Consider the following 12,500-nt stretch of genomic DNA (forward strand, 5'->3'; position numbering starts at 1 on the left):
GGGTCAGATAACCCCGTAGCCAGTGTGGAAGAGTGGCACCAAGGGTCAAACCATAAAGATATAGAATCACCCCTGCCAATATCATAAGAGATATGAGAGAGAACCTCATCCCTTAGTGCAAGAATCTGCCTCCATATCCAAGAACAATCAAACGGGGTGGTGATAATCCAAAAAGGTTTATTCTTGAGCACAGTGCTCAAGACCCATCTCGACCAAAGGGAAGATTCATCTTTGTTGATTATAAGCCAAACATAGTACATGATTTGGGCACGGTTCCAATCCAAGGGATTAGGCAACCCCAGCCCCCCTTCCTCAATAGGCAGGCAAACATCTTTCCAAGCAACCTTTGCACCTCCAATAGAAGAAGTGTCCCCCTTCCAAAGAAATCTAGTGAGTAAAGATTGCAGGAGCCGGTGAACACCCAACGGCAGAATAAAGTGCCTCGACCAAAAAGAAATCATGGCATATAAGACAGACCTAAGAAGTTGAACTCTCCCAGCCAAAGAAAGCAACAAAGTGGTCCAACAATTTATCCTGTCAGTAATGCGCTCAATCAAAGGCATGCAGTCCCCAATACACAACTGCTTCGAAATCAAAGGGACCCCCAAAAATTTGACAGGAAGGCAACCATGTGGAATAGCATAAGTATTATCAAACCAAGTCAAAAGGGCCGAGTCACAATTGTTAAAGAAACATTGGCTCTTAAGCAGATTAGCAGATAGACCACTAATAGAAGCAAAGGTGCGCATTGTATCCATTATGTGACTAATAGAATCCTTGTCACCCCTGGTGAACATGAGGACATCATCTGCAAAAAACAGGTGTGTCAACCTGAGGTCTTTGCATTTCCAGTGATATTTGAAAGAGGGTGGGATCTTGTTAAGGAGCGCTGAAAAAACATTCATGGCCAGGGTGAAAAGGTAAGGCGATAAGGGGTCACCCTGCCGTAGCCCTTTAGCGCCTTGAAAGTGCCCCATGGCAGCCCCATTAACCTTGACAGAGAAATAAGTGCTACAAATACACCCTTGAATCCATTTAACAAACTGAGTAGGGAATTGCATGTGGTGGAGAGCTTTGATAAGAAAATCCCAGCCAATGGAGTCAAAAGCTTTGTGGAGGTCAAGCTTAAGGGCACACTTTGGGAGCCCCGTTTCTCTACCATACCCACGAAACAACTCTTGAGCCAACAAAATATTGTCAGAGATTTGACGTCCAGGAACAAATGCAGATTGGGCCTTATCAATGAGACTAGGCATGATAACCTTCAATCTAGAAGCAAGGATCTTCGAAATACATTTGTACATAGTAGAACAAAGTGAAATTGGACGAAAATCACGCATGGAGGAGGGGGTGCGTACCTTAGGAACTAGAGCAATAAGAGTGGAGTTCACACCTTTATGCATAGTTGAGGTAGCAAAGAAGCTCTTAACAGCCTCACAAAAATCAGGGCCAAGGATGTCCCAGGTTGCAATGAAGAATTCTTTGTTAAACCCATCCGGCCCAGGCGCCTTGTTGGGTTTAAGACTTTTGAGGGTGGCCAAGATGCACTCATTTGTGATAGGCTTAATAAGATCCTCCACAAAAGAAGGATCAACAGTAGGACAAGTGAGAGTAGCCCAATCAAAATCAGCAAGGTTTGCATTGGATCCCAAGGTGCCACAAAAGAATCCAACTGCAACCTCAGAAACAGCCTCGTGACCACGAACAAATTCACCCCCTTCATCCACCAGAGTTAAAATCTTATTTGCATTCCAGTTTGATCTTGTTTGATTGAAGAAAAAACTAGAGTTAGCATCACCAAGTTTAAGCCATTTACATCTAGATTTTTGTTGGTATAGACTCTCCTCATCCTCAAGAGCCCGTTCAAGCGCCAAGATAGCCTTATGTTCAGCATCCATGAGCACAGGGTTCCTTGGGTCAAGACTCAAGCTTTGCTGAGTATCCACCAAGTGTTCACGACATTGAGCTACCACAGACCTGACATTCCCATGCTTTTTGTTCAGAGCAACCAACCGGGCTCTAACCCCCTTTAGCTTACGCCAGAAAATAGCCATGGGATCCCCATAAAGTCTATCACTCCAAGCTTCAACCACAGCCTCCTTAAAGCCCTCCAAGTTAGCCATATAATTGAAGAATTGGAACCCTTTAGAGATTTTCTCAACATGATCACTGACATGAATAATTAAAGGCGAGTGGTCCATCAATCCTCGTGGCTTGACAAAAACTTGACTGGACCCAAAGTTTCGAAGCCAATCACTATTAACAAGAACACGGTCCAAGCGCTTCAAAACAGAGTCATGAGGCCGCCTGTTAGTCCAAGTGTAGAGGTCCCCATTAGTGCGTAGCTCAGCCAAACCAGAGCTAGTCACACAATCTCTAAATTGCTGCATCTCAGGGGTCCAGTGCTCTCTACCCCCAAGAATCTCATTAACACTAAGAACTGTGTTAAAATCACCACATATACACCAAGGCAAGTTATGATTAAAAGAAGACAAATAATCCCACAACGGGGTGCGCTCACTGCCATCATTGAAAGCATACACAAAAGTTACCAGAATCTTAAAATTAGCAGCCCTGTAGATAGCTTCACAAGTAACATACTGAGAAGAGGTTTCAATAATATTAATGGCCCAAATGGACTCATCCCAACCAAGCATAATCCTACCATTATAATGATCAAAGTGGTTAACATACCACTGCCAGTTCTTTTTTAATTTGCTAACAACTTTACAAACATTCATGCTTTTAACTTTAGTTTCCAATAAACCAACAAAGCTTAAATGATTACTATTCAGAAAAGAAAGGACCTCTTTTTGGTGAGATCGTTTATTCAAGCCCCTAACATTCCAGGCGGCGTAGCTCATTGAGAAACAGTGGGGTTGGTCACCTTGCCCCGTGACCGTAGGCTTCTTTTAGATTCAACCTGTGTGAAACCATCCTCATCCACATTTTTTCCCCTCTTGCTAGGTGTAGACAAAGGTGGAGAAGTCTGAGCAGAATCAGTAAAGAAAGGCCCATTTTGGCCCTTGGCTCGCCCTTTTTTCCTTTTGTTCTTAGGCGATTCAAGCACAGGAGGTGCATCTGAGCTACGAGCAACAGGTGGGCACCTAGGTGGAGTCGTGGCAGCAGGCAGAGCAAAAACCACCTCAAACACATGTGGCTGATCAACATCCATCTCCATATTAGCCACAGAAACATCCTCAGGGCATCCCAGGGGCGCAACCGGGGCATTTACGGGCTCAGCATCCCTCGAGCATTCCAAGGGCGCAACAGGCGCGCTGTCAGGCGCAGAAACTCTGGGGCTCATCTGGGGCACAACAGGCGCACTAGCAGTTGCCAGGGGCGCACCAGGCGCACTTACGGGCTCCACAACAGCAGGGCAATCCAAGGGCACCACAGGGGCACCATGGGGCATTACAGGGGCATCAATCTCATGAACACAATTGGTCTCCAAAGGCTCAGAAATATCAAGAATCACAGTTTCAGCCGAAGCACCAATCTCACCTTCTTCAAGAACAGAAAACTGATTGAAGGTGCCAGTGTTATGGGCAACCTTGGCAGGATTCTCCTTGGGAACTTTTGAGTTTTCTGGGACCTTTTTTGAGGATAAGGGCTCGACAGGGTGCCCAGTAGAGGCATCAACCTTACCTTTGCCCTTGTTAACCGGGGCCTTCTCTTTAGTGGGTGGTTTCACATATGACGGGTTTTTTTCACAACGGGAATCATAATGACCAAACGCTTTGCAGAAGGAGCATGATTGAGGCACGGAGCTATATTCAATTCCCACTTTCACCTTAACAATATCACAATTATCGTCCTCAAGAACAGGGACCCAAACAGCCTTAGGAAAAGAGGCACCATATTGAATTTCCACCAAAACCCCCGCATACTTCATGGGATTAAAGGTTGAGGTTTGTTTGTCAAGGGAGATGGGCTCACCAACTGCCCTAGCAATGTGACCAAGTCCCTCCATGGTCCAGTAAGAATGTGGCACATCCACAAGCTTAATCCAGGTAGAAACCCTTTTAATGACATTCTTTTGAAATGTGGCTCCATCAGTCCAAGGAGCAAGATACAAACGCTTACCATTCATCTGAACTGACCCAAGAGCTAAAACCTTTTTCATATCAGCTTCTTCACCAAATCGAAAAGTATAAAACCCCTTAGAGTTGTAATAAACATTCTTGAGTCCACTGTTGGACCACAACTTGGTAGCTTGTTCTTTTACATATCGAAATTGCCAACTTGGACCAACAAAGTGTCCAATGCAACTTGTGGACCATTGGCCACGAGCTTTCAACAAAAAAGCCCTAGGTAGCTCAAGAGTTGCAGTACCATCACCATTATCAGAAATCACACGAGGTGCATCTTTAAAAGCATCATCAAACTGCCCAGTAGGGTATTCATTATCCTTGACAATCTTAGACCATGTTAATCTGGGAACCGAAGAATCATTACAACTAGTGGACTCAGAACCCGAACCAGTAGAGCCATTAGAGATTCGTAAAATCCCATTTTGAATCTCAAAATTATCCTTTAAATCCTCTAGATTTTTAGCTTTTACAAACCCCAAATCATCAATATTTCTAGCATATTTAGAACTTTGAAAATTAACAAAGTCTTTCATAGAGAGGCCATTACGCTCAAGAAATGTACCTACATCAATCATGGTGCGTTGGTGTTTGATGGACTGAGATTGAGCTTGCAAATCAGCCACAGTGACAACCTCGCGCGCACACCGAGCATTTTCAGGCGCAGACACCGTACGCGCAGCCTCGCGCATATCTCGAGCGCTACCAGGCGCAGGCGCCCCACGCGCTTCCACCGGAGATACACTGCGCACACCCTGAGTGACCTGAGCAACAGAGTCACTAGAGCTCGCAGCTTCAACAGTATTACCCAATAGAACATCAGCTGGCATTTGAGCATATAAATCAAAGGAAGAATGGTCCTGGACATCATCCACAGCCATTAAAGGAACATTTTCATCACTAGAGGCAAGAGGCACAATGTTTAAAGGCGGCGAAGCCACCTCAGGCATATCATCGAGCACCATAGGAGCATTCTCAGGCACCACTGGAGCAACAAGCCCAGGAGGCGGAAGGGGGGGGAAATCGTCCATAAAGTAACAGATCGGAAAGGAAACACAGATGGGGAAGAAGAGCAGGTGAAGGGGGACAAGATGAGACAGGAGGTGAGAACCAACGCGCGCCGTCCGGGCGCCGGACGGGCACCTAGGGGCGCGGAGCGCGAAAAGTGTTTAGGCGGGAAGTTAGAGAGAAGGGAGAGCTTCTCTCTCTAGAAAAGAAAGGGGCAACTAACTAACTAACTACGAGCTTTTTAACTGCAACAACTTAAATATACGCTATTGGAGCTGGAATTACCGCGGCTGCTGGCACCAGACTTGCCCTCCAATGGATCCTCGTTAAGGGATTTAGATTGTACTCATTCCAATTACCAGACTCAAAGAGCCCGGTATTGTTATTTATTGTCACTACCTCCCCGTGTCAGGATTGGGTAATTTGCGCGCCTGCTGCCTTCCTTGGATGTGGTAGCCGTTTCTCAGGCTCCCTCTCCGGAATCGAACCCTAATTCTCCGTCACCCGTCACCACCGTAGTAGGTGTCACAGGGGTAAGTTCTCACCCTTGAATTTTTCGCCCCTGCGCGGCCTGCCCTTGACCCAGCGCCCGCCAGCGCCCTGCTGCGCCCCTGTTGCGCCCACGCTGCGCCCTGCCCAAGAACAGTCAGCCTTTCCCCCACACAACCCAAGTGTGTGTAAGTGTGTTTGATTACCATGCAAATGTAAACACACAACAATATACAGGCCAAACAAGCCCAACCTTTATTGCCCCAACAATGAAAGGATTACAAACTCAACATATGCTTACAGACTTCCAACTGCCTAGCATATAAATACAAAGTGTATACTTACAGACTCCCACTGCCTAGCATACTAGATATTACAAGTGCAGATCCATTAGAACTTGTAATTCTACTCATACACCTATTGTGCATAATGATACACCCCCTGTGCATAATATTTAGAATGCCTATCTAAATATTATATATACTCCAGGCGCCCCCAAGGCGTTTCCCGCGCGCCCCAAGGCTCCAGCGCCCATGTAGCAGTTGTGGCAGTTACTAGCAGTTCCAAGCAGTTCCAAGCAGTTCCTGGCAGTTTCCTTTGCCCCACTCAGCCCTCTTTTTAGCCACATAACCCAGCCCACATTACCCACCAATTTGGGCCTTCAAGTCCATATGATTAGCCCACCAAAACACTTCTCAAGAGTGTCCAGGCGCCCATAGGACGCAGCCCAAGCGCCTATGTACGCAACTCCATTTTGGCCCAAGTGCCTCCCTCACTTGGCCTGAGCAACCTGCCCAATTTACTAAGCCCAAGACTCCAACTCTCTAGCACTTAGCTTCCAACAATTTACCCCAAGCATCCATCAGCCCGGGTTAATGCCACCCTTCAGGCGCCGTCGCCCAGTAGCGCCCTACCTGCGCTCTACCTGCGCCTGGTCGCTGCCCAGCTCAGCGACCGCCCTTGGAGTCGCCCCAACGCTCCAAGTCCAAATCCCACAAAACCACTCAAGGGTCTTCCAAGCCAATCCAAGGCTACACAAGGCGACATGTCCATCTGCTACCTTGCCCCAATATAAACCCAGCTACCTTAAGCTTTGACCCTGGCGCCCAGCCCAACGCCAATCCACAGGGTCGACTCGGGGTGACTTAACGTCCCCTTGCTAAAATCCGTCTTAGCAACATAAGGGTCTTACAAACCCTCCCACACCACTTGAGTCAATGCCCTCATTGACTTGAGGTTGCCAAACATATGAACCTCGTGAAACTTCTTCCTTCACCTTGCCAACAACCAATCAATCTGCCTCACTTCCATTAGAGACTTAACATTGCTGCCCAACACATGAAGTACTCACCCACAAATCTCTCGGTTACCCACTCTAAGAGATTCACGTCCTATCCCAAGGACAATGTAGATACCCTTGCCCGCTGCCTTTGCACCAATCGCCGATATCTACGCCCACCATTGCCTTCTATCCAACGATCATGCCCTTACAACGCTGCCTTTTGTGTATCCAACAAATTCCCACTCAATTGCCTTCAATTAAACTTTGAAAGCGCCCCTCCTACCCGGAGCATTACCCAATTGTGCACCATGCACCAAACCCTTTCAAATTTAGGGTTGCCACCACCCAACGGGACTTTAACACCATCCCGTCTCAGGAAAATCAATTCCATCTGATTTCCCATCTGATTCCGCATGGCTTTTTCCATCTCATCACGGTCATCCTTCACGACTTGGTATTCCATCACCAACGGCGTCAAGTTAGAGTCCACACACTCAACTTCTCAAACCGAGTAACATCACCATAGACGCTACTGTCCCACGGAGTCCCCATGATCTTAATGAACTTATCCAGCGAAAACCATCCCAAAAACTTCCAACCTCGCTCTGATACCATTTGTCACAGGGGTAAGTTCTCACCCTTGAATTTTTCGCCCCTGCGCGGCCTGCCCTTGACCCAGCGCCCGCCAGCGCCCTGCTGCGCCCCTGTTGCGCCCACGCTGCGCCCTGCCCAAGAACAGTCAGCCTTTCCCCCACACAACCCAAGTGTGTGTAAGTGTGTTTGATTACCATGCAAATGTAAACACACAACAATATACAGGCCAAACAAGCCCAACCTTTATTGCCCCAACAATGAAAGGATTACAAACTCAACATATGCTTACAGACTTCCAACTGCCTAGCATATAAATACAAAGTGTATACTTACAGACTCCCACTGCCTAGCATACTAGATATTACAAGTGCAGATCCATTAGAACTTGTAATTCTACTCATACACCTATTGTGCATAATGATACACCCCCTGTGCATAATATTTAGAATGCCTATCTAAATATTATATATACTCCAGGCGCCCCCAAGGCGTTTCCCGCGCGCCCCAAGGCTCCAGCGCCCATGTAGCAGTTGTGGCAGTTACTAGCAGTTCCAAGCAGTTCCAAGCAGTTCCTGGCAGTTTCCTTTGCCCCACTCAGCCCTCTTTTTAGCCACATAACCCAGCCCACATTACCCACCAATTTGGGCCTTCAAGTCCATATGATTAGCCCACCAAAACACTTCTCAAGAGTGTCCAGGCGCCCATAGGACGCAGCCCAAGCGCCTATGTACGCAACTCCATTTTGGCCCAAGTGCCTCCCTCACTTGGCCTGAGCAACCTGCCCAATTTACTAAGCCCAAGACTCCAACTCTCTAGCACTTAGCTTCCAACAATTTACCCCAAGCATCCATCAGCCCGGGTTAATGCCACCCTTCAGGCGCCGTCGCCCAGTAGCGCCCTACCTGCGCTCTACCTGCGCCTGGTCGCTGCCCAGCTCAGCGACCGCCCTTGGAGTCGCCCCAACGCTCCAAGTCCAAATCCCACAAAACCACTCAAGGGTCTTCCAAGCCAATCCAAGGCTACACAAGGCGACATGTCCATCTGCTACCTTGCCCCAATATAAACCCAGCTACCTTAAGCTTTGACCCTGGCGCCCAGCCCAACGCCAATCCACAGGGTCGACTCGGGGTGACTTAACGTCCCCTTGCTAAAATCCGTCTTAGCAACATAAGGGTCTTACAGTAGGCCACTATCCTACCATCGAAAGTTGATAGGGCAGAAATTTGAATGATGTGTCGCCGGCACAAAGGCCGTGCGATCCGTCGAGTTATCATGAATCATCGAAGCGACGGGCAGAGCCCGCGTCGACCTTTTATCTAATAAATGCATCCCTTCCAGAAGTCGGGGTTTGTTGCACGTATTAGCTCTAGAATTACTACGGTTATCCGAGTAGCAAATACCATCAAACAAACTATAACTGATTTAATGAGCCATTCGCAGTTTCACAGTCTGAATTAGTTCATACTTACACATGCATGGCTTAATCTTTGAGACAAGCATATGACTACTGGCAGGATCAACCAGGTAGCATTCCTTCAGGCCGAAGGCAAAGCATGAGCAAAAGATACATTAGCACCCATTACTCAACACAAAGCGCAACGGACTTCCGTAGGGGACATATATCTCGGAAAAGTATGGACCAAGTCCATAATCGATTACCAGTTCCGCATTCAAGATTTCCCTCAACACATGGACTCCCGACACTTACAAGACCAAAAGGAAATGAAAGGGCGGAAGACCATGTTAGATTCATTGTCAGTCTTGCACAAAATAAAATGCACAAGACGAATTAGGGACTATGGGACATCGAAATTCCATCACGATAGGTATATTACGCAGGGCACCAATCTCATCTGAGGGCATCTTTCACAACTCTCTGACTTAATGAACATGTAAGACCAAGCGATTGTCGCTGCCGAGACAGGGATCCAACCAACCGGGAAATACAAATCACAACCCATGCGCTCCACGTACAACACGAAACCCACATACATTAGGCTGAACCCTTCAAAACCCAAAGGTCTAAAAGAAATCAACCCACAGTAGTGTAAGCAACGTGAACCGCTATGCGCGAATTTGGCCACTCCGGGACGGTCTCCGTTGGTGCTATGGCCATTTACACCAAGTTGTTTTCGGGAGGGGGGAGCCGGGGTCCCCTCCATACGAATGGATCACTTCTCCTTCACGGTCAACGTCGACGTGTCTGACCCTATTCACGCCAACGTTTTTCCCAAACGCCAAAGAGCCCGAGGACTCCTCAGCGACCCTAGCAGCGCCAAGCACCGGCGTCATCCGAGGACACCAGAGTTGGCAGCCCCGCCAGGGGGGAGGGAAGATTTCAAGTTCTCATCAGGTCTATTCCAAGCACCCCGCAGAATGTCCAAGCACGAACCATCAGGTCTAGGCCGAGCACCCCATAGGAGTGTCTTTGGGCAAAATACCATCAAGTCTACGCCAGGCACCCCACATGAATATCTTTGGGAACACAACCATCAGGTCTCTTAAAAATCTTCCCAGCGGGAGGGGGGAAGTTTCCCCTCCCACTTGGCCGCTCCGGGACGGTCTCCGTTGGTGCTATGGCCATTTACACCAACGTTGTTTTCGGGAGGGGGGAGCCGGGGTCCCCTCCATACGAATGGATCACTTCTCCTTCACGGTCAACGTCGACGTGTCTGACCCTATTCACGCCAACGTTTTTCCCAAACGCCAAAGAGCCCGAGGACTCCTCAGCGACCCTAGCAGCGCCAAGCACCGGCATCATCCGAGGACACCAGAGTTGGCAGCCCCGCCAGGGGGGAGGGAAGATTTCAAGTTCTCTTCAGGTCTATTCCGAGCACCCCGCAGAATGTCCTAGCACGAACCATCAGGTCTAGGCCGAGCACCCCATAGGAGTGTCTTTGCGCAAAATACCATCAAGTCTACGCCAAGCACCCCACATGAATGTCTTTGGGAACACAACCATCTGGTCCCTTAAAAATCTTCCCAGCGGGAGGGGGGAAGTTTCCCCTCCCGCTTGGCCGCTCCGGGACGGTCTCCGTTGGTGCTATGGCCAATTTTACACCAACGTTGTTTTTGGAGGGGGGAGCCCGACCCCTCCAACAAACGGATCACTCCTACCAGGTCACCGTTGGTGCGTCTGATCCTAATCACACCAACGTTGTTCCCCACAAGCAAAAGAGCCCAAGGGCTCCTCAGCCATGGGGGAGGGCAGTTTTTAGTTGGAACATGCCCCCTTCAAGACTGGCCAAGCATCCAAGTGGAGTGCTCAACCAGGATCCCGAAGAGAGCCCGAGGCGCCCGAATACCGTCTGCCCACAGGGAGGGTGGAGAACCCCTCCCTTCTAATCCGTTCCCTAGGGTCCCGTTGGTGAAGTGACCTGGATCCTCACCAACGCTGTCAATTTTCCCCAAGCAATGAGATCAAAGACTCAAAGCTACCAAGACGGCGCCGAGCACTGGTGTCATCTAAGGACTCCAGAGTCGACAGCCCGCCTCCAGGAGAGCAGTTTTTGGGTTATAACCTTATGCCACCAACTCAGGACTGGCCAAGCATAGAATGCCCGCATAGTTCCAGGATGATAGCCCAAAGCGCCCGAGAAGCGCCCGAAGAGCGCCCGAAGAGCGCCCCATCGAGCGCCCAACGAGCGCCCCGCGCGCGCTACCGAGCGCCCAACCCCACTGCCCAGGGAGGGGCGACAACCCCCTCCCTATATATGACATTTGAGCTTTTTCCTCATTTCCAGCAGTTTGAACAAATGTGTTCGAGGAGCCACACCCCCCTTTTTTGGAGTTCCGCTTATCCGTTTTCGACGTTTGAATAACCGAATCGAAGCTTGAAAAATCTAGTTTCTTAGTTATTTTTTTCGGATTTTTTCAGATTTTTTTAATATTTATTTTGTATTTTATAAATCTTTTTTTTTGAATTATTGGAGAGGGGATTTGGGGTAGCAAAGCTCAATGTTTTTGAATGATTCCACTTGGAAAAGAAAGCTTATACTTAATATGAGTTTTCGTTATTTTTTCGGATTTTTTCACCTTGATCTAATATTTTTTTTATTTTTTCTTGTAAAATTGGTCGAAAATTAGCCTGAAAATTATAATTATATAATTATTAATAGTTAATTAGTGAATGGCACCTTTAAAAAATGTAACCACTTGTTTAATTTCATTTCTTAGAAAAGATATTATGATTTACAAACTTAAAAATTAATTTTCATATTTGTATAATATTTTAATTTATTAACTTATTTATTTTTAAATATTAAATAATTATATTATATAGTTTGATGATAATTTTTGTTGTTACTTATGGGACATAAGAGGTAGTTCCTAGTTAGTGAAATGTTTACAACCAAAAACGGATGTAAAGATCATTTCGACTTACTCGAACAACCAAAATATACGTCGGTGCACCCGGACCCCGTGGCTGAGAGCCTGACTGTAAGGCTAGACAAGGCAAGTAGGGATTGAATCTCCCCGACATTACCCTCCGAAAAACTTTTTGTGCTTAGTAATAAGTTCAAAAAGTTTTGAAATCCCACGACTCGGTTTAAAGACTATTTGGCTCGGCCGAACATGCGTCAGCTCTGCAGAATAGCGTCGACAAGGAAAAACGTGCCCAAGATGCTGAGAATCATCCCAAGACCATGGGCCCGCATGTCGTGGTAACCAAGCATTTCGTATTCGGTTATGAATGCCCATGTTTTTGGGTTATAACCTTGTGCCACCAACTCAGGACTGGCGAAGCATAGAATGCCCATGTAGTTCCAAGATGATAGCCCGAAGCGCCCAATGAGCGCCTGAGGAGCGCCCGAGGAGCGCCCAAAACGAGCGCCCCGCGCGCGCCTGATGAGCGCTCGACGAGCGCCCCAACGAGCGCCCCGCGCGCGCGCCTGAAAGCGCCTGACGAGCGCCCGAGGAGCGCCCCAACGAGCGCCCCGCGCGCGCGCCTGAAAGCGCCTGACGAGCGCCCGAGGAGCGCCCCAACAAGCGCCCCGCGCGCGCGCCTGAGGAGCGCCCGAGGGGCGCCCCAACAA

General features: G+C 48.1%; 1 protein-coding gene across 1 annotated transcript; it reads right to left on the reverse strand.

The window, feature by feature from the left end:
• Nucleotides 1–2,710: 2,710 nt before the first annotated feature.
• LOC135147099 (uncharacterized) lies at nucleotides 2,711–11,388 on the reverse strand. Its single transcript, XM_064079693.1, has 2 exons — nucleotides 5,400–11,388; nucleotides 2,711–5,234 (listed from the first exon to the last, which is right to left on the reverse strand). Exon 2 carries the CDS (start codon nucleotides 5,120–5,122, stop codon nucleotides 2,861–2,863), a length of 2,262 nt encoding a protein of 753 aa, XP_063935763.1. The 5' UTR covers nucleotides 5,123–5,234; nucleotides 5,400–11,388; the 3' UTR covers nucleotides 2,711–2,860.
• Nucleotides 11,389–12,500: the final 1,112 nt, after the last annotated feature.

This window comes from Daucus carota, chromosome 6, assembly GCF_001625215.2.
Source record: "Daucus carota subsp. sativus chromosome 6, DH1 v3.0, whole genome shotgun sequence".
Classification (NCBI taxonomy): Eukaryota; Viridiplantae; Streptophyta; class Magnoliopsida; order Apiales; family Apiaceae; genus Daucus; species Daucus carota.

Bases quoted from the DNA above. Each gene is read 5' to 3' on its own strand.
- LOC135147099 (XM_064079693.1), bottom strand. From the start codon at position 5,122: ATGGACGATTTCCCCCCCCTTCCGCCTCCTGGGCTTGTTGCTCCAGTG.